The sequence below is a fragment of the Sinocyclocheilus rhinocerous genome, unplaced genomic scaffold (genome assembly GCF_001515625.1).
Source record: "Sinocyclocheilus rhinocerous isolate Xijiao unplaced genomic scaffold, SAMN03320098_v1.1 scaffold28, whole genome shotgun sequence".
Taxonomy (NCBI): Eukaryota; Metazoa; Chordata; class Actinopteri; order Cypriniformes; family Cyprinidae; genus Sinocyclocheilus; species Sinocyclocheilus rhinocerous.
The window spans coordinates 2859324-2880971 of record NW_015652416.1 but is presented as its reverse complement, the minus strand read 5'-3'; the positions used below and the strand labels follow the sequence as shown (position 1 = coordinate 2880971).

Genomic DNA, 21648 nt, shown 5'->3' with positions numbered 1-21648 from the left:
GCCCATCAAGCTTTTTTTTTTTTTTTTTTTTTTTTTGTGGGGAGCTGCTTGTACCAAAGATTTTCGCTTTTTGTAAGTCTTCTGTCATAGTACATCTGCACACAGATTCATACTGAAATAAATAAACATATCATATTTAGATGATGGTGATTGCTTTCCGGGCAGAGCAAACCACTGCTGTGACTGCATTTTCTAGGGGTTGTGTTTTAAAAATATATAAATGTTTCCTAGTTGCATCTTGATGTTTCTGCATGCACTTTTCAGTAGTTTTGTTCTTAATAAAGAATTTTAATTGTTCAATTTTTTAGGAGTACTACAGGATTAATTTGTGCACTGTCAACCAATTCTGAAATGTTTTTGCAGATTTCTTTTGTACATATGCATTTAAATACGAATAGCGTCAGTTATAATTGGTGCTGCATTGATGATTTTCAAAGCAGTGCGGTAATACGTAGCAGCAAATACAACGGCTGAGAAATCGTGTTTATTTGTAAATGTTTCGCAAGGGATTAAAGTTTTGCTCTCTCTCGTCTCTAATGTGATTTAGAAAAATACCTATCAAAAAAGGAAAAGCTCACAGAATGCACTGAGTTACACCAGCAGTTGTCTCCAGTGCTTTTTGCGCTTCTAATTGATTTAATTGCGAAATCTTCATTTCTACTCCCAACAGTGATAGAATGACCTTCAAAAGCAGCCGTTTACTCTTCGACACTACACGCTTAAGCTCTGTAGCAGTTATCTGTATTAGATGTGACCGTAAATCTAAAATGCTGCTTATTTTGCTAGATAGCACAGAGGTGAAATGCTTATAAATGCTTACTTAGGTTTATTCTCCGTACATTCAATGGTATCCAATTATTTTTGGTCACTATACCATATATATTTTCTGATTGAATTTGAAAATATAGGAAATGTTATGCTAGCCTGGCAAATGGGGCTCATTTTTTAGGCTTTACATGTATCAGGTGCATCACTGGGTATCCGACACTACAGTACCGTTCTAAAGGTTTTGCCCATTTGAATAAAAAAAGACCATTCAGGTAGATTTTCTCTCTGCAAATAAAGGAAATAAATGTTTTTGATGTAAAAAATAAAAAATATTAAAAAAAAATAAACATGCCAAGTATGCTGGCATTGCCTTAGCACCATTTCTATAATTTTCTGTGGCGTAGGCTTCTGACCTGGTAGTTTCCTAACCTGACTTTATGCCATTCCTTATTTAATCCCATTTCATTTATTCTTACTTTGCTAGGAAAATAACATAAGGCAAAAAAACATGAGGGCAAAGCCTTCAGAACTCAATATCCGTTTCAACTTAGCACAGCATTTTATCATGGCATGTGGCACCGTGTGTTTGTGTATGCAATGTAGCGGATACACTGCTTATCTTGAGCCTCAATACCATGACAGTCATGGATGGTATACGTCTTTGTGGGCACTACAGTTCAGGGAACCCTTTTGATTTTATATATATATATATATATATATATATAATATAAAAAGATAGTGATGGGTTAGAATGGATGCACACTGCAGCATCAAGGAACCGAGGTCCTTCCTAGTTTGCTTCATGACAAAATGGTCTCCAATGAAAATGTGGTGCACTTAACTTTTTTTATACTAAACCTTAAGTATAAAACAAAATTTAGAATAAAAGCTATTTTGAATTTTGACAATCTGTGTTGTAATATGTCTTTCAATGTTTCATGTTTATATTTTTGTATGCTGGGTTGTATATTTGGAGGTTTATCTCTAGGTCATTACAAACGTGTGTCAAAAGTCACCAATTCACATTCACTCCACTGCAATAATGACTCTAGATCTTGGAGATGATGCATTATATCTTTGTCAATCACAATCCAAAGTCTTAAAGGAAGTTAAATATCTTACAATATATCATTTTTGCACTGACAAAATTATTAGCACAGAATTAATTCCAAATTAAATCTAAATGTTGGTTTTACTAGCAATTTTCAACTAGCTAGACACTTGTATTTGACATTGTATTATAATCAATAACTGCAGTATCATATTGATAGGGCAATTAAAAAAATATTACTCAGAATCCGACATATAAATTACATTCATTTTCATAACAAGTAACATACGACTGTAACCCTGCACAAACAAATATCAAGTATCATATATGCATCTGATATTATGATCAGCATGTGTTTGTTTTACAAATAATGACAGAGGTATTATATTTGGCACTGTTACAGCATGCCTATGTAACAAAAGTACATTTTGAATTATAAAATGTGTCAATTAAAAAAAAAAGCAAAATACATTTAAATGTTTTACAAGGGACTGTAACAGTGGACTTTCCAACTATCCATAATCTAAGAGTTGTGCCAATAAAAAGAAAAAAAAAAAAGTAATAAAAAGCTAGGCAAAATGATCAAAGGGAAAAGGCATATTGAAAAGCCGCAAATTAACACTATATCGACTTATAACCGAATCAAATCAAATTTGTACAGTGCCTCCAATGTTTGCCGTTTGATAGAGGTGCAGTGCCACTTATGCTACCTGAACGCTAGTAATAGCTGATAAAAACTCCATAATTACTGATAAATTATTTGTTGATTACTGCATATGAACTTTCTTGTCATTTCTGCTGAAGCAGCGAGTTTAGAGTTTTTTTTTTTTGAGTGAACTATAAACTATATACAAAGGCATAACAATTTGACAGCAAAAAAATTATTTTCTCAGTAACTGACAGTAACTTTATCATACGAAAACCGATGGTGAGCTTATTGACCTCATGAATAAACAACTTTTTACTTCTGGCTTATCCTCCCAACATAAAACTCGACCTGTATCCCTTCAACTAAACATTCTTTCATACAGCACAGACTAGTGGTTTATGTCCCATATGTCTTGCACATACACCTCTCTACATAGACTATTTAGATGTCTTCAGCAGTCTATGCGTATCGATCATGGGTTAAATCCCTCTGATGCTAAGCAGTTCAGATGAAGTATTCCTTCTTGTTTTCAGTGACAGTGTCATTGTAGACCTGGTCAGGGTCCACTCCTGGAGCAGGCTCACCTGCGGTTCTGTAAACACCCTTACTGTGGCACAAGTATCTGTACAGCAGGAACCCACAGACAACAAGAGTCAGAAGGATCAGGGCAATTACCACTAAAAGAGAAAAGAAAAATCATTTTAAACAGCCAGAAATATGCAATAAATCAAATGAAGAAAACAGTACTCTTCAAGGTTACACTTTATTTTGATGGTCCCCTTTACACATTCTGTTGACTATACATAACTTTGCAACTACACGTCAACTAACTCTCATTAGAGTACTAGTAGACTGTAGTTATTTACAGTTAATATAATGTCTGTTAAGAAGCCATCAAAATAAAGTGTTACCAGATATTAAGCAAAGACAGTCTAGTATAACTAATGCTATAATGACTGGTAGTTGCCAAGTTTCTTTTAGTAAACAAAAAAAGGAACCATTAAAAAATGTGTTAACCTCAAAATATATTTAAAAAAAAAAAATAATAAAAAAGGTATTCTGAAAGTAATTTTAGAGGCTTTAGAATGAAGATATAAGTATAATTAAAAATCACATATGATTTAAAAAAAAAAAATCTTCTTAATTTGGAAATCAAACTTGTGCATGTTTCATATGGCATTATAAACAAATACACAATTTATATGAAATAATATATGTAATTGATATAATATAATAAAGTATGATTTACACAATCCAACCTGACAGATAATGCCAAAACAAGTCAGAATAAAAGTCAGCAAAATAATTGAATTATTGTTATATAATAAATAGACTAACACGACAGTTTAAAAGTTTTGACCTTTTTTGAGGAAATTAATACCTTTATTCAGCAGGGACGCATTAAATTGATCAAAAGTAAGAGTAAAGACATAAAATGTTATAAAATATTTCTATTTCAAATAATGCTGTTCTTTTGAACTTTCTATTCATCAACGAATTATGAAAAATAAGTCTATTGTGGTTTTCATAATATTATGCAGTTTTCAACATTGATAATAATAAGAAATGTTTCAGCAAAATCAGCATATTAATGATTACTGAAGGATTATGTGACACTGAAGACTGGAGTAATGGTTGTTGAATATTCAGCTTTTCAATGACAGGAATAAATTACCCTTTAAATATATATTAAAATAGAAAACCGTTATTTTAATAATGATGGTAACAATATTTCACAATATTACTGTTTTTACTGTATTTTTGATCAAATGAATGCAGCCTTGGTGAGCATAAGAGAGGTCTTTCAAAAGAAAATCTTACATTACAATATATAAAATTGATCACAAGCCCCAAATCTGGATGCAAACTGGAAGTTGTACATGACGCATGACCCAAACCAGACCCAAAGGCTTGAAGCTGGAGTCAGGTGGTCATGTTATCATGACACCTGCTGGCAAACACTGTGTATATTGTGTATTCCTTTACTATCGCCACAAAAGCTTTCTAGGATTGTCCAACACAATATATAATTCCTTGTCATTAGGGTAATACACTAGACGTCAATTACCTCCAATGACAGTCATGTCTGTTTGCGGTGGAGCTGCAGTTGTTGATGCAACATCTATCCATGAGAAAAAAAACACAACACTGAAGGAGACGCACAAAACCTGTATGCCAAGATTACATGCACTAAATGTGGAATTACAACCATTTCCAGCTAGAGAAACTGTTCAGCATTGTTGAAGAGTAATCAGATTAGGAGAAATGCAACATGGCACGGTGTTAGGCATTAACTGTGCATAGATTTTATTTAATGCTTAAGCATCGCCTCCAATGAAACATTTCTAGACCCAAATGAGGTCAGGTTAGACTAGTGTACAAGTATTAAGTAAGCAAAATAAATAGTGCTAGTGCCAAGATTATGTTACACCAGCCTATTACAATGTTCAGATTCAATGTTTGATATGAGTGACACACCCGAAGCCTGTGAGGGAAACTTTTAATGCTCTTCAAGCAGTTTGCTCTTTATATTAGAAGACAAAGTGTAGAACTTACCAGTAGGTGCAATGCTAGTCATGGTGAAAGTCATAATTGTATTGAAACGGACACCTATATGGAGCAAAATAAACAGTGTTGACTCATTTCAACATGAAAATTATAGTTCCAACTGTTACTTTTTACAAATATGTGTTTCTGTAACAGACGATGACTTAAGTAAACTTCCGTTTAAACATTAACTAAATGTGGACAAACATCACTGGGATGTGAGACAGATGTACTGCATCACTCAACCTGTACAGTTTATGTCCCATTGAGGCCTATTGGTGTTGTTTGAAGAGAGGGACACTTATATGTGGGTGGAGGAATAGGAAATTGTGTATTCAATGTTCAGGGACTTAAATATCATTAGGACTTTTAGAAATGTCTACATCTTGACTTTTTGAAAGATAAGTACTTTTCAAAGACTCATGTAAACCTGCTTTTTTTTTTAATTCTACAGCTATACATCATAGGTTAAGGGTCATTCTATAAAACGGGTGCTTCTTCTAGTTTGAGATGGTAATTTTTTAAACATTGTGATACATTGCGTAATTATAAATTGTACATTATTAATTGCACGTAATTGCTATTTCAAGCTAAATTAAAGGTATAGTTCACTTTTTGACATTAAAAACATCTTGATGGATTTGTTTCTTACAAACAAGCAGCTTTTTGATTTACAAGACTTTAATTGGAGTCGTGTGGATTATTGTGATGTTTTTATCAGCTGTTTGGGCTCTCATTCTGACCGCACCCATTCACTGCAACAACCCCATCAACATCTTGGATGGCCTGAGGGTGAGTGCATATTCAGCAAATTTTCATTTTTTTGGTCAAATGTTTCTGTAATGCTTTTTTAAATATATTTTGGACCACAATTAAGCTTGTTTTGAAATTAAACCGTTTTAAACTTTATATTGACATTAAAAATGTTCTTCAAATTCATTATACTACAAAATTCATATTAAAAAGGGAATGTAATGCTGATTTTGGTTTATTACACAAAATCATAGTAATGTGATTGACAAGCATACAACAAAAAATACACTGTGTTTGGAATTTCACTTGACAATGACAAACTATTTTATTTATTGAATTACTATTTTAAAAAATGAAAAATGATGCTCCCCATAACATGGGGACACAACTTTACATCTTTTTAATAATACATCAAATACAATCTAACAATATATAGAGATATTATTATTATATATTACAACGACTATATATAATAGGATAAAATGCTAGTGTGAAGAAGTTGGATACACAAGGGTGGAGACAGGTCAGAATAAGGCATGGTGAAAGACAGAAAAAAAATATTTTTCTTTTTTTATGCTGTGGTAAGGGGAAAATGTCAATATTAATATACATTAAATGTTTGCATTAGCTTTTCATTATTTAACTAATATTTACCTACTTGCATATAATGTACACAAACGCACCCGTTTTGTCTATTGACCCTTGTAAATAAAATAGTCACAAGCAGTAGCAGTCACAAGTCTAAATTGAAACTTTCCTTCTTACAAATCTCGTAGGGTTAAAACACAAAGCTCATTTTTAAACGGTTCTCATTGTGATGTACGTTAGCCAGGTACACCACACACAAAGCTAGAGGTGCGCACCGGCGAGAATGTTTGTGTTTGTTTGTAGTAGAGACAACCTAAAACTGTAATCCTCACGATTCCGTTTATTTGATTTGATCGATAGTAGTCGGAAATCCCCTCTCACACTGTGAACGATCACTTTAAAGAGCTGTAAAACTCATAATCAGCTATTCAGCCATTTGAAACCGTCAGATCTAACGTTGCTTCCAGCCCAACAGGAACAAAAAAACTTACCTGCTTGAGTGTCAAAGTCGTGGATAAACTACTTTTAGTTGAAGATGCAGATCACTATTATCAAAGTTAAACTTCAGACCGAGAAATCATGGAAAGTAAACAGTGTTCAAGCCAAAGCAGAACAGTATGAAGCCGCCACAAGCTCATCCACAAAACTATCTTGAGTGCGCGATGTCCGATTTGTGAAGGAATCGTTTACTTGATTCGAATCTTTTAAGTGAATCAGTTGAACGAACTGGTTCACAATTCCAAACTGAACGATCCGTTCACGAATAGGACTGAATTCTGAGCGGTTTTCGAGTCAAAAACCCTAAACGATTTATTCGAACACATCCGTTGTCGTGATAAACCTGGATTTTAAAAAGTACTGGAAGTAGGTTTACAACTTGAATGTATGGCAGTTTTATCAACGCACTTACAAACATAGCCTACACAAACAGAGTCACTTAATGTAAAATAACTGTCATTTTATTCATTTATTTTTTACTATTTTATTAAAACATGTCAATTTTGTGACTAAACTATATAAGTACTGTTAGGCCTAATGTAGCCTAAACGCAAAAAAAAAAGTTTAGTTATTAAATGATTTTGTGTTTTTATGAGCTATATCATAGCTGCAACAAACTGAACTGGGGCACATAAAATAAAATCTCACTAAAACGTAACAGAAAAAACTAATAAACTACATTTGCTTTTATTAGGACGTTTCATTACGTCCAGATGACGTAATTGCGTCATGACGCAAAGAATAATTTAATCCTTCTTTGGAACAAAGAACAGTTCGAAAGAGTCGATTCCTTGAAACGAGTGACTTCCCTTTGCGGAGCGTAGGCGCGTTCACGAGCGTTTCCTCCTGCCCTCTCCCGCGAAGGATCAAACAATGGTCGCGTTCCACGAAATGACTAATATTAACCAGCATCCACCACCCTAAAAGCATGCTAGACTAACCTCTGAAAAAAAGAAAGGTGATTTGGATCATTAGTTTAATTGCTTAAGTGCGTGACGAAAAAATGTAAATCAATAGGCAACTGAGTGGCAAGTAAATTTGTACTAATTTATTTAATGATGGATGATTGTCAAGTAGCCTACGTTATAAACATTTGTTCCTTTGATCAATTAGATACATGTATGTCATATAGGCTATTGAGTTATGTATCTAAAAACATTAAAATCCTTAAGGAAGACCACCACATACAGTAGGATAAAAGACAATCCATGAAAGTGATTATATTCTAAAAGAAGCTGTTCTTGAATTAAAACCCAGAATTTTTTATATTTATCTGAAAAGACATATCTCAAAAGATCAAGGATGAAAAAAAAATTCAGTACAGCATTTTACATCCTCTGTTAGGTCCGATTCCAGTGTATTGCCAATAAACAGTGTGTCTTCTCTGTAAACAGATATGAAATTTAAATGAGAAACACATTAAGTGGATCATAGTGGATTAAATGAAACACATCAGCACAACATGAGTGTGAGTTGGAAGTGCTCTCAAATTATGCTGACCTTTTGTCTGCTATTTAGGGGCCTCTGTTGTCGCTCCCTCCTTCACCTCTCCTGACGGATGGTCACCCTTGGTAAGAGCCTTGAAACAGGTCAAACAAATAAAAATTACACCTTGTTCGGAGTTATATTTAGGTTTCTATAAGAATGAACATAATGGTTATGTTCAGAATGAAATACTAGCCTGCTAAAATGACTGAACACTGCAGTATACTGTATACTATCTAATATATTTTTCAAACCGTACATAAAACAGTAAGAGCTATGAAAGGAATTGTTCGGAATTGTTAAAAAGCATGGCTATAAATACCTACGGGCTCATTTGCCAGACTGCAAATGAAAATGTTACAACAGATTTCTATTTCAAACAAATGATGTTTTTTTTTTTTTACTTTCTATTCATCAAAGAATCCTAAAAAAAATGAAATACTGTTTCCACACAAATATTAAGCAGTACAAACGATTTCAACATTGATTATAATAAGAAATGTTTCTTGAACACCAAATCAGCATATTATAATGATGTCTGAAGGATCATGTGACACTGAAGACTGGAGAAATGATGCTGAAAATTCAGCGTTGCCTTCACAGGAATAAATTACATTTTAAAATATATAAAATTTAATTCTGTTTTTTACAATATTAATGTTTTTACTGTATTTTTCATCAAATAATCCAACCTAGGTGAGTATAAGAGACTACAAAACATTAAAAAATCATAATTATTCCAAACTTTAAAGTGTAATGACAAACAGTAGTGAATGTTTTTGTCTCTCTCTATAATATGCACTTGTGTATTTTATAATGTGTTTACACCTTCACAGAACTCACATTGTTTGAAGCCTCAGCTTGTTCCACATCTGATTTAATGTCACGAGCTATTCCATTCTCCACACCTGAAGGCCCATCGCTCCCCACCTTCTCAGGTGATTTTTGATCTTTGATCTTGGCGCTTTCAGCGATATTTGAGTTTGGTTTCAGTTCACTCTCATCACTGTCCTCCTCAGAAGACTCCTCCTCGTTTGGCGTCTCTTGATCGGAGGCTTGCGAGGACTTCTTTTTGGCTTTCTTGTCTTCCTCCACTGGTTTATCTTCAGAGTAGCTGGTGTTATCCAGCTGTGGCTCATGGGGCGAGTTACCTTCCTCTGTAGGATAATCTAATCTTGTAGGGCTGCCTTTTGCATCTTTGGCACCAGAGACGTTCCCATAAAGGGGTTGAGGGCTGGTGGGGCTTGTCTGCTTAGGGCTGTATGACCCATATGTTGGTCTGTCAGGCCTAAAACTAGATGAGTTGTCTCTCCTGTAATAGAAAATGTGCAGAGAAATATGTTTGAATCTTATAAGAAATATCCTGACAAAGATACCACATTATTCTTATTTTGGCCAAAATAGATTGTATTAAATAAATAAACATACAACCACTAGTAAACAGGCACTTTGTGTAATTTTAGACTTTTGACTTAAAATTTTAGAGTAACTCATTGCTTGAACCATAAATGGCAACACTTGTCTTTATATTATTAATCTTGCACATTCACCAGTAGATGGCAATAGTTCTTTCTAAATCTACAAGGCAAAGAGAGAAACTGAACTGATGATTTTTACCTTAGAGATCCCCTGGGGTTGTAACTCATGTGGAAATCATAAAAGCTTTTAAGTGATCTTGGGGACAACGTGTCTCTAAATGACCTTCTCTTCAAGGAACCAGCACTTAAAAGAAAAACAAAAAGAGTCATTTGGTAAAATAAAGTATTATACTACTGATATTTAACTTTAAAATATATGGACGAACAGACTATAAAGCCTTATACCGGTTGAAGTTCTTCACGACAAAGCTCTTGTCTGGATACTGGGTGCTCAGCTCTTTCATCACAGTCTGTAGAACCTCATTGTTCTTGATGCCAAAACAGAAAAAAAAATATATATCTCAGGTAGTTGCAAAACATCAGGAATCACTTTTTTTGTTTGATCCGAGTATTTTATTTTAAATCATCCTTGGTAATAAACCTTGGTAAGTTCCTTGTAGAAGATGTCTCTGAGGTTGCAAATGGCTTGGAAGACTGTGACATAGCATCCAATGCGACTACAGAATGCAGAACAAATGGAAATTAATAAGGGTAATGGACATTAAGATTTAAACCAAATCTACTATAAAAATAACTCAAAAAGTCACCTGTCAAATAGAAGAGGCAGTTCCAGCTTCAGCTCCCTGTTCATGTCCTCAAATATCACCTTTGCTGCGTTCATCTCATCCTCTGCCTATAAAAACAACAGCACCAAGGAAAGTCCTATACATTTGGTCTTCATTCAATCTGAATCATGTCAATATGTTGCTAGTAATAATGTCATGTTTGGTGGAACTTATCAGTAAGCCTATGAACAAACTTACTGGGTGAGTGTTTCTCTATGTCAGGCAGAATATTCTGAAACATGTCATATAATACCTTTCCAATTTTGATATCATCCTTCTTTTTAGCATTCTGCAGCCCTGTCAGGTGATGGCGAGCAGAATCATTGTCTACGAGTTTCCTGTTTCGCTTGGCCACCTTTTCCTGAATCATGAAGAAAAATAGTTTACAAACTGCATTTAAAAATGATTGAAAGCTTTGTGCAAGGTGCATTTGCCAGTATGTGAGGCAGCCGTCGTTACCCTGACATCTGGAAACTGGCTCATGTAAGACTCCGTTGTGATTAATGCCTGATCACGCAGGTTGTCCTCATAATCTTTCCACAGAAGGTCTTCTCCCTTTGGAACACAGAGAGCCACATTTGTATTAATATAGGTAATTATAATTGAAGTGTGTGTGTGTGTGTGTGTGTGTGTGTATATATATATATTTATATAATCGCTATTGACAAATGCACAATGAACATATACTTTGCCTGTGAAATTTCACGGATGACCACGCATTTGGATTTTAAAGTGTAACTTTCATCACAGTCTGCCCTACACTCTAAGAAAAGTCTTTAAAAATAGGCCCAGTGTTCTTTTATCGTTAAAGAAAATCTGTTATACAACAGATAGTTCCGGTCCTTGATTCTGATTGGCTGAGCCACGTTCGAAGCTGTTGTAAATTACTCTACAAACATACACCTTTTTTTTACATCTGTGTGTGCTCGGCAACCACTTTGTTGGAAACCACAACCGTTCCTGAGGAACTACATTGTTTGGCGGAAGAATAATGTTTTTATTAATATCATTACATTTTATTTGCTGTTTTATTTTGTGAAACCTTGCTACATATATGGAATAACCGTTTTATAAAAGCAATAAAGCCCCATGAAGCCGTGGTTTACAGTGAATTTATAACAGCTAAGGGGGTTTTAGGCACTCCGCTTCGCGTCGTGTCTAACAACGCCCCTTAGCTGTTATAAATTCACAGCAAACCACGGCTTCTTGGGGCTTATTGCTTTATTAAGATATTTACAAATGTTTTACACATATTGTGTTGTGTTTTAGGGTTAAATGAAATGTAAACTTAACGGGTAATGTCCTGGCATAAAATTACCTTTTCTGTTTTTCTCTATATTCTTACAGTGGGCTCTGAGACTAACCTCCACAACTGCCCCAAGATCCTCTGCGCCGTCCCACTTATCATCATAGGCATCAAACAAGGACTGAAACAGTCGACCTGAGGCATCCCTCATTACTGTTAAACATCCAAGAAAAATAAGGCATGTCAGGAATCCTGTTCATAAGAAGCTAATCTCCTATATGAGTCTGATAGTACAGAGCCAACCTGTGACAGCATTGAGGTACGCTTTAAGGTCCTTGTATATTCTGTATCCATCGCTCTGCAAAGGAGATCACAAGGACATATTAGGCAATCTTTTGATCTTCAAAACAGTTACTTCGTTTACCATCGCAGATGTACCTGCTGGCATTGGAGGTTCGTCACACACTGCTCAAAGTGCTCATCTTTGGTCTCCTCAGATTTGCCAAGCCTCTGCAACACCTGCAAAGGCATCACATATTACATACCTGACAGCCATGACAAGGGGATTCTCAAACTATACTGACAGCACTGCAATGAATGTTACACCTGAACCTTAAAATATTGATAAGTGCACACTGGCGAAGAAAAAGCTTCCTTACATGGTTGTAGATAGAACTATTCAGCTGACTTCGCCAATAGACAGTTTGAGATTATAAAATATGAAGGGCTTAAACCAGGGGTGTCCAGTCCTGTTCCTGGAGATCTTCAGATCTACCTGCAGAGTTCAGCTCTAACCCTGCCTGCCTAAACATACTTATAGTGCTCCTGGTTCAGTTGTGTTTGATCAGGGTTGGAGCTGAAGTTTCCAGGAACAGGACTGGACAGACTCAGTAGGTGAAGATAGAAAAGTAAATGGTGACTTAGTCAGCCTTAGTATTTAAATGAAATACAATTGTGGCAATAAAGGAGACTGTTAAGTAGAGAAGGAAGCTGCTTGTTTACATTGGCTCTTGTCAATGGAGTAGATAAAGCAACTTTTGCCAGCTGGTGCCATGTCATGTGACTGGATTGATAATCGGATGAAAATAACACTAAAGTTCCTGTGCTCTCAAACAGGAAAACTTTGGAAATCACATTGGCGCTCTTGACATTGTGTTTTATGATTCCAGCCACATACCTTCTCCTGTGCTCTGTTGAATTGTTTCTGCACCCGTTTAGTAAGCACATTGGCCCCTCCTTTTGAGCTGATGCTGGCCTTGCTCTCTGCCATGTTCTCCACTTGTTTTCTTCTTGAATAATGTTTTGTTAGACCCTCAAATTTCCTGGCCAGCCCTGGAAAATAAAAGGAAATTTTTAGAGCAAACGACAGTTGACTTGGTGTCTTTACATACGCCTGTATTCTGTCCAAACACACCTTCTCTTGGCTTCTTCCATAAGTCATAAAGTTCTTATCTTTCCAGGTCATGACTTGAGCATTGTGGCGGCCCCTGAGTCATATTTTATAGTGAATGGTTATATAAGAGCCCACTTGTGGAGAACGTTGAAATTAGGTTATATTAGGCCTATATTAAAGTGCACTATTAATCAATTTTTCAAACCATTTATCCTATGTAGGGTCACAGTGATGCTAGAGTCATATTAAATTATACTATATTATATTATGAATCAACATTGAACTGAATTGAGCTGAATAATGACAATATTGCTGCTCTTCAGCTGAAATTGAAAAATGTATTAATTTTGCAACATTAACATTGTTATTTTCCTATTTGTTTCTGAGAAGCTGCTTTCAAACAATCTATATTGAAAAAAAGCACTATATAAATAAATGTAAGAAATGAGATAAGAAGCTGAACTTTGCACTTATTCTGTACTGTTCTATTCTATTTTATATCACATAATGAAGATCAAACATTCAACTTATTCTGTTCCATTTCCCTTTTCTTTTCTATTCTATTCTGAATCAAATAAGTGGAAGTAAAATTTTGCATTTGTTCTATTATTTTATTTTCTATTATGGGTCACATATGCCTTTTCTTTTCTGTTCTCTATAAGCAGTAAGACATAAAAAGCATTACAGAGATTTCCAAACTACATTTCCCATAAGTAGTTTGTTACAGTAACAATAACGTTAACAGCGACGTTACATACAGAAGCAGCATTGGCCACTCCTCTTCCTCACAAATGTGGATGTTATGAACTTCGCTCTGCTTTTTTGAATGAACTCGGGTTTGTAACATTGCTGCTTCTTCAGGACCTGCTCGACATGATCATGGGAAGCACGTTGGCCAAGTGTGCTGTCACCGACCTGACCATTCAGTGGGTCGGGTGGGCACTAGCGTCTGCTTTCAAAACGGAAAAGTTTTACGACTTGGCAGGTAAATGATTTATGCAAAAGGCGTAGTCACACGATATTGATATAGTAATATTTTCTCTGTTGCTTTCGTCGTATTTGCAATGTTTATGCAGTATGCACACATAAAAATGATATTTCGCCTTAAAAAATATTGTAGTTGTTTTGTTGCGTTGCAACTCATGCAGCTTTTTTATAACTTTTATTAACGTGAAAAAAAATGTTGTTATCAAATTGCATTACGAGTCGATGGTTATCTACTACAATAACGTGTTGTGAAACCACCATAATTCGTCTCCACCCACAAGGCATAATCCTAAACGTTTACTGAAGTGTGTTTCGACAACCCGGCCTCTCAACCAATCAGATCAATTTATCTACAGAGTAGCCGTCCGTATAATTGGCCAAACTTTGGATACGTCACTGTCAATCCTGCAGATAGAGGCGGGAACTGTAAATCTCGGATATGATCTTAGATATAAATTAGTACACGAGCAAAACTCTATGCTATTTTAATATGTATAAACGGATTTGCACAAACCCCGAAACTAAATTATATTTAAACGGAAAAAATACATTTTAAACATAAACCTCTGTACAGATAATTAAAATACATTATAACACAATTACAAAAGTTTATGTTATACAAACAGTTCAAACAGTGTTATGTTATTCAAACAGTTTAACATTGCATATATTAATTTTAACAGCTATATTAATTAGCAACTTATGCATGGCATGTAGAAAGTAATCACAACTTGCGGATTTGAGGATATGAGAATTATCCATGTAATTTAAAGTCTTATTTCCTACATATAAAATAGCTTTTACTCACCTGTCAGCATTCAATTTGCATTCCTTTTCAGTGGCGTACAAATATTATCCAATCATTTCAGTCTTTCAAACCCAGGTCCCTGAGCGCTATTCCCTCGCTCTTTCTCTCTGAGAAGTGTGCTCTTGAGAATCCTTGAACTTTGCTACCAATTGTATTTAGGTTCACTGGTAAAATATTCAGTGAACACACCTCACTTTAAAAATGGACGGATTCAGGTGACTGGCTGCTCTGCCCATATCTGGCAGGATATTGAATATCTTATCAGTTTAACTACAAATTAATTTTGTTGTTTTGTAGGATCCGGTACCTTCATATTGCTGGTTCATCTGAGTCGTATATGGGGCGGAAATGGCCACTTTAGACAGAACGTACAAACTGGACTTGTCACTGCCTGGGGTCTAAGGTAAGACAGATAGATAGATAGATAGCTAGATAGATAGATAGATAGATAGATAGATAGTAAAAGTGATCAATAAATTCAAAGACAGGTCTATTTATTGGAGTCTTGTTGCTTTAACAGCATTAATAAAAGTGAAGTCAGTCCAGCTTCATGTTGTATTAATGTATCCATTAAGGTCTGGTTAATAAGTCAATAAGTAACCGATTGGGCCTTGTCCTGCAGGCTCGGGACATTTCTCTTTCTTAGAATCCTAAAGGAAGGACAAGACCGGAGATTTAACAATGTCAGAGACAGCCCTGGGACATTCTTGGTGTACTGGACCATGCAAGGTATTTCAACTACTGCTATTGATTATTTGCATAGTTATGGTTAATTGATGGCTGCAGTGGGCCATTTGTGTTCAGTCTTTATACATCATTCTAAAATAGTGTCACAGCAAACAAACTTGCTATTGTACTATATTTTATATGGGACATTCTACCAGAAATGTACATGATCTGTCCTTGACTTGTTACAGTGAATAAAAAGTATTACATCCAAAAAATGTCTAAAACTGACTGATGGTTAATTTGTCTGTGACAGGGCCTGACATTTTAGGGGTGAAATGCGTATAAAAATGTATTTATTTCAATCATAAAAACATGCTGAGATGGCACGATATGCGTTTCATATAGATTAACATGTCCTCCATATGACTCAACGTTCAGATTTAAGAATAAGATATTTTTTTCACCCAAGATTTTTACAAGTGGAAATGTACGTTTCTGGTAGAATGTCCCATATTATATATTATGAATCACATAAGTAGAAGAATCTATTCTTTTCTACTTATTCTATACTGCTCTATTCTGTCACATAATGATCATACGAATGAATGAATAAGGCATTTATCTTATATATCTCAATTCTATTCTATTTGAATATTCTATTCCAGTATTGTACACTAAGAACAACTAGGAAAGTAACTTTATTAAACCCTGAATAAAAGGCTGCCATCAACTTGTTTCTCCTTTTTTCTAGCTTTGTGGGTCTTTATTACCCTGTTGCCCACCCTAATTCTAAACAGTGAGAGAAGAGATGAGCCCCTGGGCCCACCTGACTACATCGGCTGGGGAATATGGGGGCTGGGTTTTGCTACAGAGGCCATTGCCGACCAGCAGAAGTGGAATTTTAGGAGTGATCCAGATAACACTGTGAGTAATAACTTGCACTGATAATAGTAACTTGATAAGACTACTCCAAGTCATATAACTTATATCATAAAAGAGATATTTTAACATAATAGCATCAATTTTATAATGCCTGTGCTCTAATAGATAATGCACTGGATCAAACTGGCTGTTCTTAACCCTCTGGTTGTCAGTGATCATTTTATACCAATTTTTTTTTATGTTATATCTTTTTAGGAATACTAGAGAAGTGCATATTTTTTCACATGGATTAAACATACAGAAATTATATGTGAACCATTTTTTGGTTCGTTTGTTTGAACATCCTAACCAGCCTGAAACTGAAACCGTACTTTGGTTTAACCAGAAGTGTTTGGGGCGGGGCTATCTGTTGTCCAGCCAATGACAGACGGGGGAAGTGATGCAGAAATTACACACTTCACCTTTAATTAAACATTTTGAATTTAGCTTCAAGAAATCCTGACCCGAGTGCTTTTTAATTTGCATATGACATTTTAATTCATGTATATTGGCATTAATCATATAAACCTACTTGTCTTCACAGGGAAGGTTTATTCATCATGGACTGTGGGCATATAGCAGACACCCAAACTATCTGGGGGAGATCCTGCAATGGTCGGGCCTGTTCCTGTCCACTTCCTCCGTCATGCGTGGACCTCAGTATCTCAGTGCACTTTCTCCTCTCTTCGTCTGGTTCTTACTGAGACATGTTAGTGGGATCCCCATCCTTGAGAAACAAGCTATGAAGAAGTGGGGCTCAGATCCTGCTTTCCAGAACTACATCAAGAACACTCCACTCATATGGCCCTTCCCCAAATTTAAAGGAGAATGAAGCATATTTACAGAACTTGCAGTAATTGCACATGCTGACAAACGAACATGTGAAAGTCTGGATAGATAGGCACAATAGTGTAGTAGTTTAGGGAATAGTTCAGCCAAAAATGAAAATTTGCTGAATATTTACTCATCCTCAGGCCATCCAAGATGTAGCGTTTTTTTCTTCTTCTGCAGAACAGATTTGGAGAAATGTAGCATTACATCACTTGCTCACCAATGGATCCTCTGCAGTGAATGGGTGCCGTCAGAATGAGTCCAAACAGCTGATAAAAACATCACAATAATCCACACCACTCCAGTCCATCAGTTAATGTCTTGAAGTAAAAAAAACTGTTTGTTTGTAAGAAACAAATCCATTATTAAGGTGTTTTAACTTTAAACCATACGCTTCTGGCTATAATCTATAATAATGCTTCCTTCAATGAAAAAGTTCATCACTTGTCCTCACACATCAAAATTCACCTACATATTTGTTTAGAAATATTAACTTAAAACTGTTTTCACTTGTAAACAGTGCTTGATCTTTGCATATTTCACTCCTGATTCAGATACGAGGACTTTTTCCACCGGAGAAAGCAATATTATGGAGAGAAAACTCTTATTTTAGTCAAAATAAATGGTTTGAAGTTAAAATTCATTGAAATGTTTTATTACAAACTCACAGCTTTTCACTTTACAATGTTAATTGATGGACTGGAGTCATGTGGATTATTGTAACGTTTTTATCATCCGTTTAGTCTCTTATTCTGACGGCACCCATTCAGTGCAAAAGAACCATTGGTGAGCAAGTGTATGCTAAATTTCTCACAATCTGTTCTGATGAAGAAAAACAAACAAACAAAAAAAATAATCTACATCTTGGCTGACTTGAGGGTGCGTAAATTTGATCCAAATTTACATTTGAGTAAATAATTTCTTAAAAAAAAAAAAATCTAGAGATGTCTCCGTTCCTGGTTATAGTTTCTTCATTATAACAATTTCAGTACACCTAGCTATTTTGCAGTTGTAACCCACAAGGACTTTCTTCAAGAAAGGCGAGGGACGCTGACTGCAGCTCTGCTCCTGCTAGAAAACCTGAAAACAGGATGGATGTTCATAATGGTTAGTTCACTTCTACTCGAACAGCACTGGTAGAACGTAATAGGATTCAAACATAGCCTACTTTGGAGTGATTGCATTGAGAGTTGCATTCTTCATGCGCTGGGAGAGAGAGCTGGATGATGGGGTCTTGCTCATCTGCTGGTCAGGAGTCGTAAGGGGCCCAAACATACTTGCTACAGGACAAAAAAAAAAGCATGTTGTTATAGAAGAAGAAAAAAAACAACAACAAAAAACACACCGAATTCAAGATCAGGTGATGGTTTGAAACAACCGAAGTCTGAAATTCATACTTTTGTTATCAGGAGTTGCGTGGACATTGGAGTTCTCGATGATCATGTGATCACTGCGACCCTGGTCGTTGTAGCTGATCATAAACTGACTCCAGTACTCCACAGGCAGACCCAAGAGACGCTCAATCACCTGTGAAAGGTTGAGAGAAAAAAAGCTTGGTGAAAAACTGGGCCAAAACACCAAAAAGTACACTTTTGTACAGCCCAGACCCCAATTAAGGTCACTTACTTTCGGCTGCCGTTTTGTGTCCTGCAGGATGGTCACTGGATCTGGGTCAGGCACGGCATAACCCAAAATTGTGGGCCCAAATACCCGAGCCAGATTGGTTATGTCCATCTTTGTATCTTTGCTCTGGGCCACCCTGAACATGATGGAAATAATACTTAAATATAATAGTCTCATTATATGGAAATAATCCATCTCACAGCCTAAAAACTAACGCCCTAGACAAGTGTCGGGTTTTAATATACAAGAATGTTGCTCCAAATTAAGATGAATAGATAGTGTTACTCAACTAAGAAACACAAACCATCATAAAAACGATATGCGTGTCGGCGCCGATGGCCTCGTGGGCAGCGCGCCGACATGTAGCACCTTTGCGCTTCGGGCGTCCCGAGTTCGAGTCCCGGCTTGTGGACCTTGTAAGGTCAAAAATGATCAAATACTTCTGCTTTCCTGTCCCAAACCTATCTTCAGTAACAAAAGGGCCATTTGGCATTCCTGAAGACACAGAGGTGCTGATAGTGATCAGGCCTGTAGGCCAACATGTGTATACATCGGGGGTCTGCTAATTATCACACTCTTTTGCCCAGTGGGCGAAGCTGTAATCTGCTGATTGGTCAGTTTGAATGTCTCACATTTGGTTTTTAGTCACATGGTCAAGGAAGGGATAAAAGATTGCAACTGTTGCTCTTTCTCTTTTCTTTGCTGCCTCTCTCTTTTTGGGGCTCTGCCCCCTCTCTCTCTCTTCGGAAATCCTACAGCCTGAACCACTGTAGGGAAACCATCCTTACAACCTTTCCCGATCCCACCCCCCTCTCTCTCTCACCCACTTCACTTCCTGTCGATCTACTGTCCTACCTAAATAAAAAGGCATAAAACGCCAAAAATAAATCTTTACAAAAAAAAAAAAACGATATGTGATGGAAACATTTTTTTTCTTTAATTATCCAGACATCACTTTTTTTTTAGTTTTTTAATTTAGTGTAAATGGACTGAATACATCAACCCAAACAATCACTTTTATTGATCGGTAAATGTCTGCAACATAGTTCCTTTATTAGCTCCTCATATTATATTGCATATAATTGCTGTTAAAAAATACAAAACATTTGGAGGAAAGAAAAAGTGTATCCAAGATTGATGGCATACAAATCCGGAAAGAATTGTGTAACAATATTATTATTGATGTTTTGTTTGTTGAGGAAATAATGCCATTGTCAAATATAGGTTAAATACATTTTAACTGTTGAATAGATGCTGATGTCAACAGCACCACAAATAAATGACAAATACACAACTGTAACACCATTTCAAGAGAATAACCATCATCCTTAAAGCAAAGTTTCTGGTAATGCTTAAAAATAAACATTTAGACTCTTACACCCTCCAATACAACAAGCCCTTAAGGCACTGATGTTTTACACAAACTGCTCAAGATGCTTTAAACCTGGAATATTCTTGTAATGTCACAAATGTAAGTGTAATCTGGTAAGAAACGCATTTGGTTTTCATAATTTATTTGTATTAGCAAGTGGCACCATCAATAAAGCAGACAGTAGAATCAGAGATTATGTGTGTCGTTTACCTCTGCAAATGGATGATGAGAAAGGCCAGAGTGTCTCTGTTGGGCTGTGGAAGATCACTGATGTTCTGATACATCAAGGCGATGCTGTTGTCATCATCAGACAGCTCTGAGGGGAAAAAAAATAAAAAATAAATAAAATTACATTCATACTGTTACAAAAGACGTCCATTTCAAATGAATGCTGTTCTGTTCAACTTCCGATTCAAAGAATCCCATGTCAATGTATCATGGTTTCCCCAAAAAATATTAAGCAGCATAATTGTTTTTAACATTAATAAAAAGTAAATGTTTCTAGAACACCAAATTAGCATATTCAAATGATTTCTGAAGGATCATGTGACACTGAAGACTAGTGTAATGGTGCTGAAAATTCAGCTTTGCCATCACGTGAATAAATTACATTTTAAGAAACATTAAAATAGAAAAGTTAGTTTAAATAGTAATACTTTTCCACAATATTACTGTAGTTTTGATCAAATACTGTAAATGCAGCATTGGCCAATATAAAAGACTTTTTAAAAAGTCTAGACTAGTGCACGTGCGCATTTAGAGTGCGTTCTTTCACTGCATGATTACATTTAAATGATCACAAAATTCAAGATATGGCGACAGAAAACGTATATTTATATCATTTCATATAGTTAATCAATATCACACAAAGAGTGCCGTTTCTTTCTCCAAAAATTACCATGATTACAAACGGTTTCAACAGTTCAAAAAACAATAAGTTAATTAAGAGACTTACGCTTTAGGCACCATATTACCTGTTTTTGTTCTATTTCGACAACAAAAATAATTCCAAACACAGCCACAATGCTGTTTTGCATCTCTGATTCAACATGGTTTTGTTCCTGAATGAATCAACCGTTTAAAATGAATCGGTTCAGTCGCAATGACTCACTTATTAACAGTGACTTGCTTGCTGCCACCTGCTGGCGGTTTTTTATTTCACATTTCAAAATTATTTTTATTATTTAAATAATTTCAAATAACAGTATTCAACGTTTTATGTTTAATATATCAAAACATTATTTATGCATTTGCAA

At 35.6% G+C, this 21648-nt stretch overlaps 2 protein-coding genes across 2 annotated transcripts in view; both read right to left on the bottom strand.

Annotated features, from left to right (window-relative positions):
- Window positions 1-8149: 8149 nt before the first annotated feature.
- LOC107715035 (bridging integrator 2-like) lies at window positions 8150-15074 on the bottom strand. The gene is made up of 14 exons (XM_016521074.1): window positions 14977-15074; window positions 12966-13120; window positions 12227-12307; window positions 12092-12146; window positions 11907-12001; window positions 11002-11097; window positions 10796-10903; window positions 10525-10610; window positions 10359-10434; window positions 10163-10245; window positions 9957-10061; window positions 9183-9651; window positions 8355-8433; window positions 8150-8238 (listed from the first exon to the last, which is right to left on the bottom strand). The coding sequence occupies exons 1-13, from the start codon at window positions 14984-14986 to the stop codon at window positions 8365-8367; spliced, it is 1488 nt and encodes a 495-aa protein (XP_016376560.1). The 5' UTR covers window positions 14987-15074; the 3' UTR covers window positions 8150-8238; window positions 8355-8364.
- Window positions 15075-18428: 3354 nt separating this feature from the next.
- Window positions 18429-21648, bottom strand: part of LOC107714933 (rac GTPase-activating protein 1-like) — an 8515-nt gene continuing 5295 nt past the window's right edge. Inside the window, exons 13-17 of the mRNA XM_016520932.1 lie at window positions 20603-20708; window positions 19024-19156; window positions 18795-18924; window positions 18566-18677; window positions 18429-18477 (exon numbers count right to left, since the gene is read on the bottom strand). Of these exons, the coding sequence (XP_016376418.1) occupies window positions 18429-18477; window positions 18566-18677; window positions 18795-18924; window positions 19024-19156; window positions 20603-20708 (530 nt within the window). The remainder of the gene's footprint in view (window positions 18478-18565; window positions 18678-18794; window positions 18925-19023; window positions 19157-20602; window positions 20709-21648) is intronic.